The sequence below is a fragment of the Arvicola amphibius genome, chromosome 2, assembly GCF_903992535.2.
Source record: "Arvicola amphibius chromosome 2, mArvAmp1.2, whole genome shotgun sequence".
Lineage (NCBI taxonomy): Eukaryota > Metazoa > Chordata > Mammalia > Rodentia > Cricetidae > Arvicola > Arvicola amphibius.
In genome coordinates this window covers 118,553,758-118,575,933 of record NC_052048.2, presented here as the reverse complement: position 1 = coordinate 118,575,933, position 22,176 = coordinate 118,553,758, and the positions used below count along the sequence as shown (strand labels likewise).

The 22,176-nt window shown below is 47.0% G+C and overlaps 1 protein-coding gene and 1 long non-coding RNA gene across 2 annotated transcripts; one reads left to right on the top strand and one right to left on the bottom strand.

The window, feature by feature from the left end:
• Positions 1-1,542: 1,542 nt before the first annotated feature.
• Positions 1,543-12,684, bottom strand: LOC119808129 (cytochrome c oxidase subunit 7A-related protein, mitochondrial). Its single transcript, XM_038320477.1, has 3 exons — positions 12,528-12,684; positions 3,829-3,960; positions 1,543-2,548 (listed from the first exon to the last, which is right to left on the bottom strand). Exons 1-3 carry the CDS (start codon positions 12,597-12,599, stop codon positions 2,408-2,410), a joined length of 345 nt encoding a protein of 114 aa, XP_038176405.1. The 5' UTR covers positions 12,600-12,684; the 3' UTR covers positions 1,543-2,407.
• Positions 12,685-13,253: 569 nt separating this feature from the next.
• On the top strand, positions 13,254-21,704 carry LOC119806223. Its single transcript, XR_005284182.1, has 3 exons — positions 13,254-13,357; positions 14,176-14,214; positions 21,364-21,704. It is a non-coding gene; the product is annotated as an uncharacterized LOC119806223 (long non-coding RNA).
• The last annotated feature ends 472 nt before the right edge of the window (positions 21,705-22,176 follow it).

The window sequence follows — 22,176 nt, the reverse complement described above, 5'->3', positions numbered from 1 at the left end:
AGGAGCCAAGCCTGGCTTCCCCAAAACTCTCAGTGGGGAGATGCATGAAAGCCCAGGAGGAGACAGCAGGACTTCTGAAGAATAACTGGGCTGCAGGGGCCTGGTACAGTGCCTCCCACACATGCTACATTCAACCCCGATCCTTTGAGAAAACGAAAGGACCTTGTGAACAGTTTTCTTTAGGAGCTACTTAGTTGATCCATGAGAGCAATCTGTACTTGAAATGGTGGGTGGGTAGTGGCCCTTCAGTGATCCTGCCCACCCTTTGCAAAAGGCTTCATTTGGTTGGTAGGATGCTAACCTCTCCATGTTTGCAGACTTAGAAGAGCATTTGAGAGCCATAGAAGCATAGCCAAAGGCATGAGCATGGGCCATCAGTTTACACTCGATACAAAGACCAGGCACAGCTGTGAAATTCTTGGGAACTTCATGATTGGTAAGACACAGATGACACACAAGGTTGATAACAGGAAAAACCCCTCCAACATCCTGTGACTTCATGTTAAATCAATAGTTTGAACGAAGGTACCCTGTCATGCTCTTAGAAGTCATAGATTATTGAGTGGAAATCCTAGTGTCGGGGACAGGTTACCTCCCAATGAGCTGTTAGTCAATGAGACCTCCAAAACATTATTGCTATTGGTGTTTATGCCCCGTAGGACTGGATGGTAAGATCCTGTTGGTGAGGATAATAACCCTTTGTTTGCAGGATCCAGCAAAAGCAAGCTGTGACTGAGCTAGAAGCTCCATTCCGCTGGCTAGCTTTAGAGGACACTATGCAGGCTGCTGGAGGAGAATCAACAAGTCCTTCCCCACCTGACTGGGGAAGTGGGGCCCTGAGTGCTATCTACCAATCCACCAGGCAAGATGTGCCTACTGGTGCAATACTGGCACGACTCCCATAGGAGTAACCAACTGCTGTCCAATTGGAATCGAGGGCTGCTCTACAAGAAATTCACCTGTCACTCTAACTTCGATCAAAAGCCCATCGCTGGGGAGATCATTGACACTAATGAGGAAGCTGCTGTGGTTTGTTTTGCTAAGAGGGCATGTTTATGAAATGCCTTAGAAATATGTTAATGCACCGGATTGGTGCTCTGTCAGCTTTGGTCAGTGGGTGGTGTTTACATCTATAACAAACCCTCAAAATCCAAGAGTGTGTAGAAAAAACGTGAGATCAGCGGAGAGAGATCAGCGTGCTGTCTCTGGTGCTGTCCTCTTGAACTCCTAGCAAGTGAGAAGCCCCTGTCCCCATGGCAACACAAGATGGGTACACTGGGTTTTCATCAAGGAAGTGAGGAGGGGCTTGTGAGGCGCTGCATCCCACCACCCCCACGCCCATCCCCTCAAGGATTTATAAGCACTTAAGGTTGTTAAGGGAGAGGTGTTTAGTTTTTATTTCATTTCTCTTTCTTAAACAGGATCTTAACTCAAGCTGGCGCACCCTTTAATCCCAGCACTCTGGAGGTAGAATGAATCTGAGGCCAGCCTGGTCTACACAGTGCGTTCCAGGTCAGCCAATAAAACAGAGTGAGACACAAATTATTATTCATGTATTTATTCCACAGTCAAATAAATCATGACTTATAGCCATAGCATTATTGAAGAATTTCTGGTCCAGCCATCTAAAGCGCAACACTGACAAGTGTTCTCTTTTCCATGATAGAGATACAAAATTTCACTAAGGAGCTGGGTGCAGCAATAACCCTTTGAAACAAACTGCCCAACAAACAGGCAGATTGTAAATAATTTCTACTAACATTTCGCAGCAAGGTGGAAAAAGCCCCAGAAGGCTAACTCGAAGCCCTCATTTCACATGTTGGACCTCTCCAGCTGCTGTCTTCCTCCCTCAGTCACACCTAAACCCAGAAAGGCTTCTGGAGTTCCTGCTTAGACACAGCCTCGGGTCCCAGACGCCCTGAGCACAGGCTCTCTGCCATTAATGAGGCAGTGAGCAACTTCCATCCAGAACCTCCAGGGAAATCAGGAGCACAAATACGGCTCAGTGTCACTCCCTCAAACAACAGTTTTTTTTTGTTTTTTTTTTTTTTTTTTTGGTTTTTCGAGACAGGGTTTCTCTGTAGCTTTGAAGCCTATCCTGGAACTAGCTCTTGTAGACCAGGCTGGTCTCGAACTCACAGAGATCCGCCTGCCTCTGCCTCCCGAGTGCTGGGATTAAAGGCGTGCGCCACCACCACCCGGCTCAAACAACAGTTTTAACTGTCCAATGAGTCTGACATCTGAGAGGCCACCTGCATTTCATAAACAACTGATAAACACTTGTGCTCTTATCTTTTCCTTTGTTTGCAAAAATGTTAGTAGACCATCCAAGTAGGAAAAAAGAAATCAGAAAACTGAAAATTCAAAGGGTTTATGCCACAAAGTAAACCAGTCCCGGCAGGCTAATTCATTTGTTTTTGGGCTGTGAAGCCATGTAGAGGGCGATCAGGCAGTAGATGGTCCCTCCGATAGTCAGCGCCATGGTGGTTCGGTAAAGCATTTGGTCAGGAAGTCCTCGTTTCAGGTGGATGGGTACACCGTCAGCCTTCTGGAGAGCAAGGATTAACAATGAGATGGCCGAACAGACAAGATTTTACAACAGACTGAACAGAAACTACTCCCTAAAGGCAACACAGTGGGACACTGTGATGCATCAGAGTGTGGTGAGATACCGTCACTGCCTTCCTTTAAAATGGGGCTCAAGATTTTAGTATGAAGCCATTCTCTACAGCGGAGTCTGAGGCAACACTATACAGAAAAGTCCATGCTTCTACGGCCTTTATATTACTCTACCAAGAGAAGAGCCCTCGGCAGCTTTTAAAAAGCAAGACAAGCAGCAGCTGAACCAGCACAGGTACAAGGAATGTTCTGAGAATGTCTGCGTTTAGTTTGGCTTCTGATCATGGGGCACACAGTCAGAACACGGTCAGTTAGTGACGCTCCAGTCCATCTCTAACCTGCAGGCCTTCCTTCCATCAGTTGGCTAAAACTCGCTTATAATCCAATCCTGTAGGATATTTAATCCACGTTTTGTACAGACTCCAAGAGCCTCTCAGATGTTACTCATCAGATTGAAGACTTACACTGAGCAACATGAAAATGCTCGATGGCCAGGGTGGACTGAACCTGAACATACTTTTGAGGGGTGGCAACCCTGCGGTGACAGCTGTAGAGGGCTCTGCACCTCCACACTCAGGTCACTAAGTGCTTGGTTATCTCTAAGTAGATTAATCATACTGACGTGTCAATTCTGGCTCCTCTCTGTTGATGATCTACCTAAGAGGGCTCCCAACTTCTACCAACAACACAGTGAGCTGTAGTACCAAACAAGCCAAACAGAGAAGAAAACTGGCTACCAAAAGTCGCTGCGTGGAGCTGGCAAGTTGGCTCAGCAGTCAGGAGCCTTGCTGCTCTCAGGTCAGTTCCCACACCAGCTGTAACTCCAGGTCTTGGGATTCAACAGTCTCTTCTGTCCTCTGCACACATGTGAGACGCAGACACACACACACACTTGTGTCTGACACATAAGTAGGCACTGGCTGACTCAGTGTCATTACAAGCACTCCTGTGTTCTCTCACAGTGATTATGAGGAGCCATTCTACATGAGTGATCTGAAAATTTGTGCATGCTACACGGCGATGAGGTCATTAACCATCCTCCCTCCATTATTGGCATCTACCTGTAAACAGGTTCTATGAGTTAATGGATCAAACTAAAAGCAAGAGTTCTATTTAAGGAAAAAGGAGGCTGGTAGACAGACAACACTAACATGAACTCGGGTTTCAGAAGCCCCCCATGCACACAGCTATGCCCTTCAGTTTGCTCACCTGGAAGAACTTCTGCAGCTCGGGAACTTTGTTCTTCCCTGCATAGTCGTACGCCGTCACAGTGGAGGACAGCTTAGTCGGTGTGGCGAATATGAGAGGCGGTGCTTCTGTGGAAACCACTGGCCTTAACCCCTGCAGAAAAGCAAAGGACAACAGCAAGCCTTGAGTATGTCTGGGCAGCTGAGCTATTTCCGAAGGCAGGCTGTCTGGATAGCAGACACAGCACTAACTATATAAGGGAAGGAAGAGGGTCTCTATCACTTGCATTATGAGGCCTTTGGGCAGTTCTCAAACCTCTGACAAAACACCCTTATCTGCTTTCCCACAGCAAACTATCAAGAACTCTACCAGGAAGGACAAGCAAGGCCCAAGGTGAGCGTCAAGAAGCACTGTGTCCATACATAACGCGCTTGTTCTTGTATGAAGGGCTGAGCTCAGGCCCCAGTGCTATGTATAAGGTAGGGTGTGCTCCTGAGAACTAGGCTGACCTTGGCTTCACACACAATTCTGGTACAAAAGGCTACACCTTATATGATTTCATTAACAGCAGTGCAGAATAGAACTCTAGCAATAGTGCCTGGCTGCTTACAGCAGCGTGTGAGAGAGTGCTAGCTGAAGAGGACAGCTCTTTTTAAAGTTATACAATTCCTCTAAAATTAACTACAGGGGCTGGAAAGAAGGCTCAGCCATTAAAAGCATGTGTTGCTCTTGCAGAGGACACGAGTTCAGTTCCTAGCACCCAATGCAGAGTGGCTCACAACCACGAGGGGACCCGACTTCTCTCGATTCTACAGGCACCCAAACACAGGCGCATATACCCACACAGAGACATGCACAGCTAAAATCAATACCAAAAACAAAATCTCTTTTTCTTTTTCTAGACAGGGTGGCCTGGAATCTGCTGTATAATCCAAGCTGACCTCAAATTTACAGAGATTCACCTGCCTCTTCACCAAGGGGTGGACGAAGGCACCCGCACCATCATTCCTGAGTGCTAGGATAAAAGGCTGCCTTGCTGGTTTGGTTTTGTTTGGTTTTTCACAGGGTTTTCTCTTTGTAGCCTTGGCTGTCCTGAAACTCTCCATAGAAGACCAGCCTGGCCCCTGCCTCCCTGGGATTAAAGGCGTGTGCCAGCACCTCTAAGAGAAGGCTGAGGATGTAGCTTATATCAAAGCGCCTGCTTAACACGTGCAGCCCCAGCACCCCAAACAAACAATCCCCAAACCCAGAGAACGCTGTAATGTTTATCTGAAGGCACAATGAATGCTGCAAAGCAGCACACACAGATGGTTCTCCAAACAATATGGATACTAAGGTTTAAGATTAAGAATTACAAGCCAGTAAAATCATCCCCTTAAATTCTATCTAGGAAAAATAGAATTCTATGTTTGGGAGAAGTCTCAAGTCTGACCTTCAGTCATTGGAGTTCTTACTTCTCAGAGAAATTTATCTGTAACTGACAAGATCTAAAGATCAGATATCTAAAGTCAATACGTAGGGAGGAGGGAAGAATGAATTATGAAAATATATTTAATGAAACATTAATGTTGCCCCCACCAACCAGGCATTAATTCTAAACCAAAACCTACCAAACAAAGGCACTGAAGTGCAGATGCTCTGCTGCGGGAACGGCCTGACTAGGGCAGCACATTCATGGTTCAACAGGCATGACCCTCACCCGTTCTACACCAGACACGCATGATAAGTCACCACGCTTTCATATATTCTCTGTAAAAATTCAGAGCACAGGCTGTTAAGGTCACTAACAATTCTTACAAGCTGTGCATTCTCCCCAATGGAGCTCAGCTGTTTTTACTACACTGTCCATTGCTGATGCAGTTTGCTGGCCCTTGGGTAAAAGAATGGATATGATGGTGCCTCATCTGGCTGTCATCGCGATAAATCACCAAGCAGTGTTAAAGCAACCAACAGCCCCAGTGTTTCCAGGCAGACAGTTAAGCGGCACTGGGCTTCCGGAAAGCCAGCTAGACCAGGAAGTGGCTTACGTGCGTGCGCGTATGCCTGTGCACCACATGACTTGCCACCAGAAGGGGGCAAGGAATGCCCTGAAGGACAGCCAGTGCTCTCAGCTGCTCCAGATCTTGGAATTATTGTCTCTTAGTCACTCCGGAGACTCAAGCTCCCCCAGAACCAAACCCCAAGTTCTAAAAGCTTTAGGGTTCTGCACGGTGCACACTTCTCTTCAGTCCCCTATTTCAGTCCCTTCCTGCTCCCTAAGCCCACCCAATCCCCATGCCCTATAAGCCTCTCGGACTCTAAGCATTTCTTTGCCTGGAATGGTTTTCCAATTTCTACATGGCTTGGCTTGTACTTTCATCACCCCTGGGAAACTTTTCCAAAACACTTTTTTGGCTGTTTAAGTCAGGTTTATGTATCATGAGCTGGTCCTTAACTCACCTGTAGCCCAGGCTCGCCTTAACTCTTGATTCTACCACCTCTGCCTCCCAAGTGATAGGATTATAGCACCGCACCCGGCTCTAACGGGTACCCCTCCCAACCCTGCAAACAAGCTAGCCCACAAGCCTCATTCATGCCTCATCCTCCACAGCACTGAACACACTTAACTCCACAACATGCTACATCCCTCTTTATTTGCTGACTTCCCCCTTGTGCAACAGAGTCCCACAAGACTCTGTTTCGGTCACTGATCATATTCCCAAGACTAACAGACAGCATCTTCCATACACATTTGCTGAACACATAACTGCACTAACGAGGGCTAGTTTCAACAAAAAGTAGACTCCTAACTGAAGCCTACGAAGTGGCAATCGATGGCAGAGCCTCCACTCTTGCAGCAAGAGGGAAACACCTGGAAGATTCTCTAACCTAAGCAAAACCAGGCTTTACTGTTTAATACTGACTGTACATAACCCTACCTCTAAACAGTTTACACACTTAATTTCTTCCTGTTTTAATTGCTAAAATCCAAGGAAGGAAGGTGTCCTGGAGACTGAAGACAGGGCCACAGAACGCTAAACAAGGGCTTCATCTTGCCTCCTCCAGCCTCTAACTGCTCCAAATTGTGTTTTGTTTAACATAGGGTCTTGTGAAGCTCAAGCTGGCCTAGAACCTTCTCTGTAGCTAAGGATGGGCTTGAACTCCTGCCCCTCTGCTTCTACCTCCCATGCTGGGATTACTCCACTGTGCCAGGTCACGGGGTTCAATTGTTCAAGAAAGGAAACAGGTTTCTTAAGTATAGTGTGAGCTGTAGCAGGTTTGGCATTAAAAAAAAATATTTATTTTTAAATTACGCATATTGTATGTGTGAATGGAGGCAGAGGTGGCACATCTGTGTAGGTGTGAATGCAGGTGTGAGAGGACCAGAAGACAGCATCACATCCCTTGAAGCTGGCGTCTCAGGTAGTAAGCCAATGGACTTGGGTGCTGACAGCATCACATCCCTTGAAGCTGGCGTCTCAGGTAGTAAGCCAATGGACTTGGGTGCTGACAGCCACACTTAGGTCCCCTGAAAGAGTGGTGTGCTACCTAATGGATTAGTCACCTCTCCAGCCCCAGTTGAAAGGTTTAAAGACAAAGTAAACCTGATTTTCCTTCTGAAGCTGACAGGTTCAGCATTTTCTTTTTCTTTTTAGGACTGAGGCAGGTGGAGACAGAAAATTATCTCCATTTTTTAAAAAAAAAAATGTTTTTATTGGGGAGCTCAAGAGAAGGCTCAGTTGTTAAGGGAACTTGTTCTGGCTGAGGACCAGTACGGCGGCTCACTGATGTGGGAGGGTCTTCTGTTTTAATAAAGAAACTGCACTGGCCAGCCCTTAGGTGGGTGGAGTAGACAGAACAGAAAGAAGGAAGTGAGGTAGATGCTTCAGGCAATTGCCTCGCCCCTCCTCTCTGGGGCAGACTGCGGTGCCTCTCCTCAGGGAGAGAGATGCAATGAAGCCAGCCACCAGGTCAAACATGCTGAATCTTTCCCGGTAAGACACCACTCATGGTGTTATACAGATTATTCGATATGGGTTAGTCAAGATGTGAGTAAGAGGCTGAAACTTATGGGCCAGGCAGTGTTTAAAAGAATACAGTTTCCGTGTAATTATTTCGGGGCATAAGCTAGCCGGTGGCCGGGAGCCAGGTGGCCGAGATCCGGGCGGGATGAAAAGCAGGCCTGCCCGCAGCTCCATCACTACACTTGGGATCCAGGGTTGCCTTCTGACTTCTGTGGGCACTAGACATGTATGTGATATACATACATCCACACAGGCAAAACACTCATAATACACATAAAATAAATTTTAAAAACCCAGTTTTAAATGTTAGAAACCTATCAATCTGTTCACCTCTGATTTATGAAATCTTCAGTGGCTCAAATTCTAACTAAAGCTGGACATACTCACCATGTCCCTTTGCCACCTCACTTGGAATGCCTCAAAATCACTATCAACCCACTCAGGAGCTCCTGGTCTCCAGGGAAAGCACGCCCATTCGCATGTCGCCTCGAATACGCCTTCCTCACCCCCAGGATGCCACTCATCAATAAGAGGACATATTCTACCCCAACTTTCTGCGTCCCATCTCTTTTTAGTTTCTTATAAAATGTAGTTATTTTATCATAGGTCTTTCATGATTCACCTCCACAGCCAAACTTACTCAATAGTCCCCATCTGCCCCTCTTCCTCCCGCTACCCCCCCCCTGCTCCTTTCCCTACACCTGGACTATCATTCTAGCCTCTTAACTACCATTGCTGGGTCACACAGTAAAATCCTATTTTGCCCCTTGAGAAAACTACCTATGCTAGCTAATCTTACGTCAACCGCACACAAGCTGGAGTCATCAGGGAAGTGGGACTCTCGAGAAAATGCCCCCAACATTGGCCTGTGGTGGTGCCACCCCTGTGGTGGTAGTCCTTGGTGCTTTAAAAAAGCAGACTGAACAAACCATGAGTAGGAATAAGCTAGAAAGCAGTGTTCCTCTGTGGCAGCGGTTCTCAACCTGCAGGTCACAACCTCTTTGGAGGGCAAACGTCCCTTTCATAGGGGTCGCCAAAGGCCATCTGAAAACACAAATATTTACATTATGATTCCTAACAGTAGCAAAATTACAGCTAAAGTAGAAATGCAATAATTTTACGGTTGGGGCCACCACAGCATGAGGAACCGTATTAAAGGGTGGCAGTGTTAGGAAGGCTGAGCACCACGGTTCTAGGCTCTGCTTCAGTCCTGCTCTGACTTCAGTGGCAGAGTGTGACTGGAGAGTTTGAGGACAAAAGCAAACCTTTCCTCCCCAGGCTGCTGTTGGCCATGGCCTTTTCACAGCAACCAACACCCTAACTAAGACACTACCAAACTGCATTCCAAAGTGGCCGCGCCATTTTAAATTCTCTCCAGCAATGCAGTAGGCTTCTGGTTTCCCTGTGTTGGCTGTTGTCTGTCTTCGACTACAGGCATTCCAGCAGACATGAAGTAATACCTCGCTACAGTCTTGATTTGCTTTTCCTTAGTGACTAGTAATGTCAAGTACCTTTTCACGTGCCTCAACTTATTTGTGGCACACATCACAAAAATGAAAGACGAATGCTTTTTTATCAGCCACTATAAAATACACTCCCAACAATTAGTTGCCATCAAGTTGACTTACAAATCTCTGTGCTATTGTTACACAAGCAGCATTTCCATATTTGGTCATTTAAATGCTTGCTACTTATTCACTTTATGTAACACTGAATGGTACAAACATTTTCATCTTACAGTGCACTGTGTACACAAAAGGAAGATAAAATGCTACTAATTATCAGAATCAGAGCGCCATGTTAGGGGCGGGAGCTTGTTGGGGGTTCCTGCAAATGCTACAGCAAGCAGAGGAACTATCCGGGTGAGGCAAGAAGGAAAGCCAGTTCAACACGACTTAGGTGGTGTTGAGTCTGACCCAAGCAGTTTATTTTTGACATATTTAAGCACAGAACAACTTTGGAAAACAGTTTCCACGTGACAATTATCACAACAAAGCTTAAGTCATGACTGCATGTCTTTTACAAAGTACCTACGACCTCTTCCTTAAGAATGGGTTCCACTGACTGAGAAATAATGCCCAGAAGTCTGGGATAAGCCTAATAGTCTGGGGGATTCAGGTGAAGATTGCCAGGTTATTAACTACATCCACTCCCAGCTTTCTGGGCAGAAATGGGTATAAACCCTTTTACTGAAGAGAAACGCCTGCCAGTTTTACACTCCTGGTTTCCCTAGTGCTATCTGTGGTCGTGTGCCCCACAGTCACTCCGAATTTACAATTCATATACTGCTTACCCCAAACTGGCCTTTTCAACATGGCCTAAGAAAACTTTAAATAAGCTGGAGATGTAGCTCAGTGGCAAAGCACTTGTCTGGCCTTGGGTTCAATACCCAGAACTATAAAAATAAAAGTTCTAAGTAACTTAGAAATTCTAATACTAGAGTGAACTCTAATTCAAGGGATACCAAAAACTCTGAAAGTCCTGTCTATATCAAGAACACCTTTAGGTAATCCCTGCTCTGGATGTCAATTTATTTCAATGCCACTTAGAGAACTTTTACTCTTTCCTTTGAAGCAATAGGGTATATCTACAGGGCGAGAGATAGCGCAGCAGTTAAGAGCACTGCTGCTCTTGGAGCGGACCCAGGTTCAATTCCTGGCACCCACACAGTGGTTCACAATTGTCTCTAAGTCTGGTTCCAGGGGATTTGGTTTCTGCAGGCCCCAGGCAATCACAAGGAATACAGACTTACATATAGACAAAAACACCCTTACATATAAAAATTAAAATACTTTAACAAGCATATCTACAACCACTACAAGAGAGTGACATATCTATAAGATGAAACACTCATATATGTAGCGTGAGGTTTAACAGTTTAGCATCAGTGGGAAGGCAACTTTGGCAGGTTGGAGTCAAAGGGCACCACAAGGTCACAGAGCTCCTGTGGGAGGTTTACTGGGGGGAGGGGCAGTAGGAAAGAGAGTGGGACGGGAAGGGCTCGCCTTTTGTAGGGGATGTGTGCACAGCGAGAGCTCTCCACTAGTGGCTCCATCAGCCACAGTGCTGCTGCTGCTGACATGCCCTGCTAAGACCTGAGAGCAGACCAGTATAAATGCCTGAATGCTAACAGAAGGAACCTCAAAAGTACATTTAAAATCAGCCTTACACAGGAGGGTACATGTTGTGGGGTTTACAAAGGGTTCAAAACTATTTATAGCGATAAACGCCAAAATGGGAAGGCAGACAGGGATTTTTAATAGGGAGAGAATATGTGAAACCTTCCTAAGGGCGATATGATTAATGATCTGCACACTAATAAAGGAGTAGGTTACATGACATATACATGCCAAAGCCTCCCTAACCATAACCCATGATCTGTGCTCTAAAACACACTATAGAAGATACAATGAAAATAGCACTTCGCTACATCTTTTGTACAAGAAATCGATCAACATACTGGCAACTCTTCCCTTACAACTCATTACACTGGGTTTCAGTGACACCACACTAGCTCCCCTTCTGACCCTGGACTGTTCCTCATTTCCTGTCAGTTCTCATAACGGAAAGACAGTCTCTTTCTTCCTTATGTGCTTCCTGAATGATCTCTCCTTCAGCAAAGAGCCTACTACCCACCAACCAAGGGTTGAAACAGCCACATTCATAAACTCAGCACCAGACAAGACATAGCATCAGAAGCTGAAGACTCTTCGTCCTCGCCCTCCCTTAAAAGCAAATTCTGCCCTTCTTGGCCTCCTTTATCCTGAAAGTTCATCTAATCTTGTATTGAAGCCTTGCTTTAACTCTCTCCCCCTAACCAATGCAGTGCTCCACAGGGCAATAATAACCGAGTATTTTTTTTTTACAGCCTAGACGGGTCACTTACTATTCTAATCAAGGTTTTCCAGCTTCGTGTTCCACCAAGCTTTCTCGCGCTACTCTGAGCAATGATTCAGCGTCAGCTTCTGGAGAATATATAGCATGTATCCAGCACCATCTGCCAAAAAAGCTGCTCTCTTGACACATCCCGCATTTAACTCAAATCAATGCTGCCCGGAATCAAAAAGGGCTCACCAAAAAAAGTTACCAGTCAAGTCACAAAACTAAGGCTGCTAAATTCAGTACTAACCCAATGTGAATGGAGCTCCAAAATACCACATTTTCACAACACCGAGGCTGGAAACGGAAACACCATTGGTAGGCTCTAAGCAGTACCTGAATGTCAGTTAGCCCAATGGTCAAAGTCTGTTACTTTGTAATTAGTGAAAGTGTAAGCCTCCTTGCGTGTCACTTCCCACGCTTTCCCTTGTACTGAAGAAATCCGCCTTATAAGCGAGAGTCCCAATCCCGCCCTTCCATTTGGTAATAAGGGGGAGCCACAAAGGCCACCTCAACAAGGGAGAGCTGAAACACGAATTCAAGTCACATTCTGTGCACCACAGACTTCCACGGAAAATCCACCTTAAACAGGCAGCCACCCCAGGGGTCACCTTGACTCCCTCAGGGTATCAGACCGAACTTCTGTGCCATGCAAACCTTGACTAGGGTGGACTACAACACAGAGATGCGTTAGAGACAAGGCAGTGTGGCAAAGTACCAGGAGACACCAGCAGACCGAACCGATCAGCCGGCAGAAGCCTCTTCCGGCTCGGACTCCGCGACTGCCTGCCTCGGGCCGCCGTTCTCCCGCCAGAGGCGGCGCGGCACAACTCGTACCTGCGGATTATAGGCTTCCGAAGCCCACGTTCCAGCCAACTTCTGCGTGAAACCGCTAAACTTGTAGTACATGTTGCCTGAGCCCGGTTTCACAGAGCCGCTGCCTGTGCGACCGCTCTAGAGAAGGACCCCGCTTTCCTTTTGGCCCGCCCAAAGCTCAGCGCAGGGACCCTGAGCCAGGATGCGGACTGTCCAGAGAGCGCCTGACTGAAAACATGTTCTCTTAAACCATGTCAAGGAAACAAACTACGTTCTCAAGACAGTGAAACAAAAATGATCTCTTAAAGAACACGGAAAGAGACCATTTTGAGGCTTTCCAAAAACTCAGGCGTCTCTTTGTTGATAATTTAAAGAATGGCAGTTCCAAAACGCCTTGATAAATGCGCAAGCGTCCTGTGGACCAAGTCGGCAGCCGAGCGCACCACAGTAACGCAGGGTGGGTTCTAGGCGGGACCTGGCACTGGGGCGGGGCCTGGCACTGGGGCGGGGCCTGGCACTGGGGCGGGGCCTGCACTGGGGAGGGGCCTGACACAGGGGCGGGGCCTGGCACTGGGGCGGGATCTGCACTGGGGAGGGGCCTGACACTGGGGCGGGGGTCTGCACTGGGGAGGAGCCTGACACTGGGGCGGGGTCTGTCTCTGGGGCGGGGTCTGCACTGGGGAGGAGCCTGACACTGGGGCGGGGTCTGTCGCTGGGGCGGGGTCTGGATCCTGGGTGCAGGTCCAGCTCCAGTTGAGAGTCATTTAGTATCTGTTGAGGGTTGTTAGCAATTTTACCTCAGTTAATATAAGAACTACCTCTTGGAGCCGGCCGCGAGTGCAACAACGCCTGTAAGCGAAATCTTGTCTGAATGCCAAGAAAGTGACAGGAAAAGGGGGAGAGGAAAGGGGTGGGGGGAAGAGGAGGAATTTACTGGATTTGTGCAGAGGGCATACACTTAACCTAAATTTAAGGCACCTATGTGTACATTTTGAGCCTTCTGAGTGAGAATTTACTGTCATCTGCGTTTATGGGGACTGGATGCTCATCTCTTTCCTGCCTCTCTGTTCTTTGGGATGAACAACTGCAGTGGTCTGGAAACACTTGTGAAATCTGTACCGTCTGCTGGAAAGATGTGCAGTTCCAGCTTAACGGTTACCGTAGTACTCAGTGCAATGTGGAGTGGTTTTAGCTTCTACTTTGTGTCAAAAACTTTATAAAAGGAGTGTGCTGATTTCTTACTTTCCGGAGATGGAGCAAGCTTTTAGTTTTATCATCTAAGCAAAAGTTCTGGCACACTCATTATAAGCTTATGCATACTACATTTTAAATGTAAGTTGCCTAATGGATAGATTGGGCTAAGCTCGACACAGAATTTTCCACAAATGTGTTGAATCTCCACAACAACCCTACGAAGTAGCTATTGTGGCCAACTCTATTTTTACAGCACAGGAAAATAAGGCCCGGTAAAAGGAACAACTTGCTGAGGTCAGCAATTAGTGCAGAGTTAGTCATCGGGCTCAAGATTCTGTACTTTAAAGCACTGTATTACAGATAAATAGATATAAATCCATTCCACAAAGACAAGGATGGAGGCTGAGCACTCCAGAGCCAGGATATATACTAACAAGGTATACACTGGATATAATGCTGTTTTTGTATTTGCCAGCTCCAATACCGTGGACAGCAAAGACTGCAGCTTCTAATGGTAAGCCAATCAAGTTGCTGCCTTTTCAAAGCCATGGTATAATGTTAAACGAAAAATTGCACTTTCAGAGCCGGGCGGTGGTGGCGCACGCCTTTAATCCCAGCACTCGGGAGGCAGAGACAGGCGAATCTCTGAGTTCGAGCCCAGCCTGGTCTACAAGAGCTAGTTCCAGGACAGGCTCTAGAAACTACAGGGAAACCCTGTCTTGAAAGAAAAACAAATTGCACTTTCAGTTTGAGTTCCAGTGTCTCCACGGCTGCATGATTTGAGCCTCATCAGGACCCTTTTTGGAGCCTCATTTGTCTCCTTAGTGAAGGAGTAGCCATCATTACTCTGTCTCCTCGTTCATGGTCTGATACTCAACCATTCAGGAAATTATAAAGCTTATGCTGTTTGTGACCTAGCCTGTTGTTCCTTTCACTTTTCCACAGTACTAGCCTCTAGATAAGAAGTTCAATTACCACGGTTACTTAATTAACATGGTCACATCTTGATTAGTCTAATGCAGTGGTTCTTAGCCTTTCTAATGCTGTGATCCTTTAACACAGTTCCTCATGGTGTGGTGACCTTCAAACATAAAATCATTTTGTTTCTACTTCATAACTATAATTTTGCTACTGTTATGAATCATAATGTAAATACTGAGTATTCAATATATAAGAATATACAAGATTTCTCATATGGGACCGGGGGGGGGGGTCGCGACCCACAGGTTGAGAACCACTGCTCTAACTTCTTTTATATTAAACATATGCTGGAATTCTTTATCCTAAGGAAAAATAATAAGCTCGTTAGCAATATTGGGTAGAAGAAAAGGTTTCTTCCCTAGATTTCTATAAATCTAGAAAAAGAAAACTGAATGGTTCAGGACAGTTCCTTACCCCCCCTCCTATCTTCTGGATGTATTTTGGAAGAAGTGGGAGAGAATGTTCCCCAACTTCTAGCAGCATTAAGGTGTAGCAGCTTCTTGAAATATAAAGGTGCCTGTCAACACTGGTTATTTTCTTGAAGTCCCTGCCTTCTGATTTTAGATCTTGCAAGACATAATTTAAGAATCCTGAAAATGTTACAACAGCCAGGCTGTTCAGTGGGAGATAAAATGTCAGTAGCAGAGTGTGGGCTGGGATGTCACATGGAGTGGCTGATCATGGAAAGATTCTTTCCCCTCATTTCCCAAAGAAAATGCAGCACGCCCCGACAGCACTAAAGCACTGTCCTCATTTGTGAGTGCACACCCAAAGTGGACATCTTTATTTCTCAGAATATGCCTTCAGGTTGTCCCCAGACCTTATTCTGAGGGGCAGTGCCCAGGAGTCAGAGGTGAAGACGCTCGCCGACTGTTGAGTGACTGGAGTGAGGTGCACACACCGGTTGGAAGGAAGGCTGGAGAATGAGAAAGGGCGCTGCTTCTCCATTTGTGCGGGCTGCATGCTAATGGCCTCTGGCAGGCTGCTCTGCGAAAGCATTTAGACCGTGCATAGGTAGCCCATATACATTTCAAACTGAGTTATGCTCAACAGAGATAGGAACAGCCTTGTGGAATAATTCTTAATTTTTAATTCTCTAACTTTCCTAGAATTAGATTTTTTTGTTGTAGTTGTTTTGATTGACACTTGGTAAGGCAGAGCTGAAACACGTGAGTCTCATAACAGGTGAGGTGATTGTGACCCCTCTTTTGGATTCCTTCCACATTTGTTTCCAAAGGATTCTTATATTACCTGCTTTGGTGTCACCTGTGAGAAGTAGAAATACAAGGTTGATTCTTTTTCTTCCTTTTTTTTTTGATAAGCATTTGTCTGAGGGATATTTACCATAAAGAAGTGATGTTCAGGGTAGAATCCCAAAGCCCTACCTTTCCTTGCTTTATTGTTTATTTTGCTGCCAAACATGTGGACTGAATGGCCCTTCCTGTCCTGGGAAAGGACACGTGTGCAGGTGTGTGGTAGCCACTCTGAGTTTGTCCCCCGATGGGAAAATGGGGGTAGGCCAGATGTGGTGTCATAGTGACGACACTTTTCTAAGTGTGACTCATGTCTACTGTCCATGGCAGTAAGGAAGCAAGCAGGAATGGGAAGGGGAATCGATAGTTTTCCAACATCTGATATTTAAAATGGCTGTTGATCATCCTCAAGAAAACCATCTCTGGCAAAGCATTGGAAAACCAAACTGAGAGCTAAACTCACCTTATGATACTCAGGGGGACATACTGTGAAGTTATTTGGTAATTTTCATGTGGAAAGAAAGCTCATATGTCATCTCTTATTCCATTTTTTTTTTGTCAAATAAACCCCTTAACTTATGGGGATGTTTGTCTTCAAAACCTAAAATCTAGGATTATACAGATATTTAAAAACAGCCCTTTGTGGAAGCCTGGCATATTTGTAGCAGGGAGTAGCGGGCCTGAATGGCACATTTCTAGCCCAGAGGGCAGGGAAACGGCAGCTGGGACTGCAGTTGCTAGCACAGCTTTATTGCAGTTTGGGATGAACATATTGGCAACAACTCCTTACTCTGACCTTCTCATTGTTGAATGTCAGTATGGCGCACGAAGATGCCTCCAGTTTGCCTGCCTGCCTGCCTTCCTTACAAGCAAGTCAAAAGCACATTCAGGGAGATTATGGATTTAACTCAAGTTTGACACATCACATTTCATTTCACTGGTAAAGAAAGGCTGAGGTATGACTCATAATTTATTTTAAATCATTTTAAACACACTTAATTATGCACAGAAGAAAAAGTTGAGTTCTTGAACGAGATTCATGCTACTTTACATTAAATCATCTGTAAAAATACAGCATGTATAATGTTCTGTCCATAAAAAGGAAGGGAAATAGTGGCCAGACCTAGTGTGGAAGTGACAGACGGGTGCTCCGAATCCCTGGGCATCCTTGCTCTCTGTATCACACATGTCTTCAGGACTGAACATTTCACAATGTGCATATATTACCTTCATAAATCCACATATCACATACAATAGCAGAACCCCTAGGAAGTGTCCTACTGTGGTGACATACACTTTCAGTGGCAGCATCCAGAAATAAAGGCAGTTGCGTCACTGTGACTTTCAGGCTAGCCCGATCTACAGATGAACTCCAGGTCAGCCAGAGCTACACAGTGAGATTCAAAAAAACAAAACAGAAAGAAAAAGAACAAAAAAGTTCCAAAAAGGCATATAAATCAGAATTTAGAAGATGTTTCTGTTGGATTTATACCCCAAACTAATAGTTTATTTAAGATATTCTTTGATCACCCTGAATGGATGTGAGGAACTGTTGAGTGAGAGTTTCCAAGTGTTCAAGCCACACGGAAAGTGGCTCAGGGGTCATTCTGCCCTGCAGAGCTAACACAATATAATGCTTTTATAGACTGTTGGAATTAATGAGTGAGTGAGTGAATGAGTGAGTGAGTGAATGAGTGAGTGAGTGAGTGAATGAGTGAGTGAGTGAGTGAGTGAATGAGTGAGTGAGTGAGTGAATGAGTGAGTGAATGAGTGAGTGAGTGAGTGAATGAGTGAGTGAGTGAGTGAATGAGTGAGTGAGTGAGTGAGTGAGTGAGTGAGTGCGTGCCTGCGTGCGTGCGTGCGTGCCTGCGTGAGTGCGTGCCTGCGTGACGTGCGTGCGTGCGTGCCTGCGTGCGTGCGTGCCTGAGTGCCTGCGTGCGTGCGTGCGTGCGTGCATGCGTGCGTGCCATGAGTGCGTGCGTGCGTGCCTGCGTGCGTGCGTGCGTGCGTGCCTGCGTGCGTGCGTGCGTGCGTGCCTGCGTGCGTGCGTGCGTGCGTGCCTGCGTGCCTGCGTGCGTGCGTGCGTGCGTGCCTGCGTGCGTGCGTGCGTGCTGCGTGCCTGCGTGCCTGCGTGCGTGCGTGCTTAGGCCTGCGTGCGTGCGTGACGTGCGTGCGTGCGTGCCTGCGTGCCGTGCAGTGCGTGCAGTGCGTGCCTGCGTGCGTGCGTGCGTGCCTGCGTGCGTGCGTGCCTGCGTGCGTGCGTGCGTGACCTGCGTGCGTGCGTGCGTGCGTGCCTGCGTGCCATGCGTGCGTGCGTGCGTGCGTGCCTGCGTGCGTGCAGTGCGTGCCTGCGTGCCTGCGTGCGTGCGTGCGTGCGTGCCTGCGTGCGTGCGTGCCTGCGTGCGTGCGTGCGTGCCTGCGTGCGTGCGTGCGTGCCTGCGTGCGTGCCTGCGTGCCTGCGTGCGTGCGTGCGTGCGCGCGTGCCTGCGTGCCTGCGATGCCTGCGTGCGTGCGTGCGTGCGTGCCTGCGTGCGTGCGTGCCTGCGTGCGTGCCTGCGTGCCTGCGTGCGTGCGTGCGTGCGTGCCTGCGTGCGTGCGTGCGTGCGTGCCTGCGTGCGTGCGTGCGTGCGTGCCTGCGTGCGTGCCTGCTGCCCTGCGTGCGTGCGTGCGTGCGTGCGTGCCTGCGTGCGTGCGTGCGTGCGTGCGTGCCTGCGTGCGTGCGTGCGTGCGTGCGTGCGTGCCTGCGTGCGTGCCTGCGTGCCTGCGTGAGTGAGTGAGTGAGTGAGTGAATGAGTGAGTGAGTGAATGAGTGAATGAGTGAGTGAGTGAGTGAGTGAATGAGTGAGTGAATGAGTTAATGTGTGAGTGAGTGAGTGCACTAACGAACAAGAATGAAGAAATGAACCAATAATAAGAATGAAGAAATGAACCAACACTACCTCCACACATCATAGTTAATGAACACCCTGAGCGGTTACTTCCATGAGTGTGCCCACAGCCGACGTGCTGAGTGGGAGGTTCACTGAGAGACCGTGTCTCAAAAGATAAAGTGCCTGATGCTTAAGGAATGACATCCTAGTGTTATCCTCTGGGTACACTTATGTGCATGTACAGATGAGCAAGTTCAAATTCACACACACTACATCACACACACACACACACAACAGAGCAGGGGTCAGGCCTAAGCCTATATGGGAAGTAATGTTACCAAAAATCCAAGAAAATTTTATCTGTAGTCTCTTCTATAAACAAAAACAAATGAATCATTCTTAAACCATTAGAATTTTGCATCTATTGTGAGGTTCTGGGTTGGTTTTTTATTTACATATTTATGAATTTATATGTTGTTGGTGGGCACTTGCAGGAGTCAGTTTTGTCTTCTACCGTGTAGGTTCTGGGGATTGCCCTCGGGCTGCCAGGCTTGGCATCAGTTCCTTTAGCCACTGAGCCATCTTGCTGGCGCTGGAACTGGTGTTGGTATAAAGTTAGTGGAGCCATAGGACTTGGAAGGCGGCTCTGTTGGTAAAGTTCAAGTTCACACACCTAGCATGCATGAAGTTCTGGGGGCAGGATGACACATAACTGCCCTCACAGAACTCAGGAGGGGAGCGGGAGCAGAAAGAAGTTCAAGGTTCTATCAAGTACGACCTTGCTGTATAGCAAGCCTAAGGCCAGCTTTAGATACACAGACTGCTCAAAAGTATGTGAGAGGAAGAGGTTATGATGAAAAATTCTAACCTGAAAATCTGTTTCCGCTGCCTCTTTTGCTCTTTCTCCCCACTTCTCATCCTTCCCGAGGAAGGGGAAGTTAAGGCCGTGAGCTAGCCAACGCAGAGCTGCCAAGTGGATTCCGGATGAAAGGAGCCACCACAGATGAACAGTCTGGGCTGCTTGGAGTACAAGAGTCTGGCGTCTCATGAAAAAACAGCCAGCTTCTGCCATTAGCATCAATTTAAAATGTGTCGCCACCTTAAACTGGAAATCTTCCTACTCCAGCCTCAGTGCTTAGGCTACCAAGCCTAACTCAGATAATTTTTATCTTATTTATTTCCTGGCTGTCCTGGAACTCCCTCTATATACCTGGCTGGCCTTGAACTCAAAGATCCTTGATGGAGGAGGGTCATCTGTATATCTGTTGTTTCATTGGTTAATTAATAAAGAAAACTGCTTGGCCTGATAGGTCAGAACATAGGTAGGTGGAGTAGACAGAACAGAATTGTGGGAGAAAGCAGAGTCAGGCAGACGTCTCAGGCAGTCGCCATGCTTTTCCTCTCTGAGTCGGATGCAGGTTAAGATCTCTCCTGGTAAGAGACCACCTCGTGGTGCTACACAGGTTACTAAATATGGGTTAGTCGAGATGTGAGAGTTAGCCAATAAGAGGCTGAAACCAATGGGCCAAGCAGTGTTTAAAAGAATACAGTTTCCGTGTAATTATTTCGGGTGTAAAGCTAGCTGGGTGGCGGGATGCAACCCCGCCACTCCATCTACAGATCCTCCTGCCTCTGCCTCCCAAATGCTGGGGTTAAAGGTATGTACCACCATGCCTAGGTGAGACTTTTTACTTTTAAAAGTGTTTTAACATGTATTTGTTTGAGGAGGTACCAAAGGGCATGTGTCAGAGGGCAAAGTGTGGGAGTCAGCTCTCTCCTTCTCCTGTGTTGGTCCCAGGGTTCCAATTCGGGTCGTCAGGTTTGGTGGCCAGAGCCTTTACCCACTGAACCATCTCACCTGGTCATCTCAGATGCCAAACACACCCTTTTGCTTGCCTCCCTTCAAGCTCAGAGAGGAAAGTTGGCATGTGTTGTTATTGTGTGGGCTTTGGGGTATTAGAGATTGAACCTGTGTTCTCCAGTGAGCTGGCTCTCCAGCCATAGTAACTTCCTTTTGATTTTCTACTACATAGAAACCCAAAGTGACAGTCCTAACATAATCACTTAAAGAAGGTGGCCAGGCCATAGGCTGTGTCTGTCCACTTGGATTTGAGTGGCAGCTCAGTGGTACCTTGAGCAGCTCACTTCCCAGCTCTTCCTCAGGTGAATCACAGGATTAGCTGAGTATTCGTAGGTATAGAACACCTCAGTCCTTTCAGTGCATTCTGGCTCAGTATACTAAGTGCTTTCAAAATGGCGGACATAGGAGGGAGCGAGGTGGAACTTCAGTGAAATGAATGAGCCCCGAGTCTGGTAAAGAAAGTCTACGGAGAACAGCCTGGGAGGAAGTTACAGATCTGCAGGAAGTGACAACTGGGAAGCAAGTCTTCCCTTTAGGCAATGGAGAGACACAGGACAGTCCCAAAAGCACCGCTGAGAAACTTGGAAGGCTCAGATAAGGGATGCTGGCCCTTGAACTGGAGTGACACGCTCCCCCATCCCACTCCCGCCCCCCAGTCACACCCAGACCCTGACTCCTTATCAATACTTTTTCCGCAGGAGAACAGTCTGCTGAATTGATTCCAAACAAGCCCATGCCATCCAGCCAAAGACCGGGGCCAGATCTTGGCTTTCTAATTACCGGGGAGTTGAACAAAGGCGTGATTCTAGTCACTGCACTGTGTGATCATCTTTCCGCCCCGAACGTCAGCCCCGCCCTGTTTTCTTGCCCATTACATCTCTATCCTATGAGTTCCCAGGCAGACGCAGGAGAACTGCGTCTGTTTTCAGTTGAGTCTCAGGAAAGGTAAAAATCAACCCAAGGTGTTTGCGGTCCCCTCTCCCCCCCAGCAGAAGCGAACGATCCGGCGTTCTGTGAACACGCACAGCGTTGTTTCAGCACAGATGTCAGGAACGGGAGCCTGTAAATCTGCCCAGGCAGTTCTGTTCTTGAATCATTAAGAACAACCGAGTGAGCCGGGCGGTGGTGGCGCACGCCTTTAATCCCAGCACTCGGGAGGCAGAGGCAGGCGGATCTCTGAGTTCGAGGCCAGCCTGGTCTACAAGAGCTAGTTCCAGGACAGGCTCTAGGAACTACAGGGAAACCCTGTCTCGAAAAAAAAAAACCAAAAAAAAAAAAAAAAAAAAAAAAAAAAAAAAAAAAAAAGAACAACCGAGTGGGTGGAACAAGTACATGAAATCGCTGTGTGTTCTCATGTTTTGTTTATGGAGCAATCATTTCTAGATATGTCTTCTTTCTCTTTTTCTTCCTTTTTATTGAAAAATCCTTTCTATGTTTTCTCGGTAACACCCCACCTTCCTTCCCCCCAGTTCTTCCATAACCACTTTTAAAAAAAGTTGTATCACAGAAAT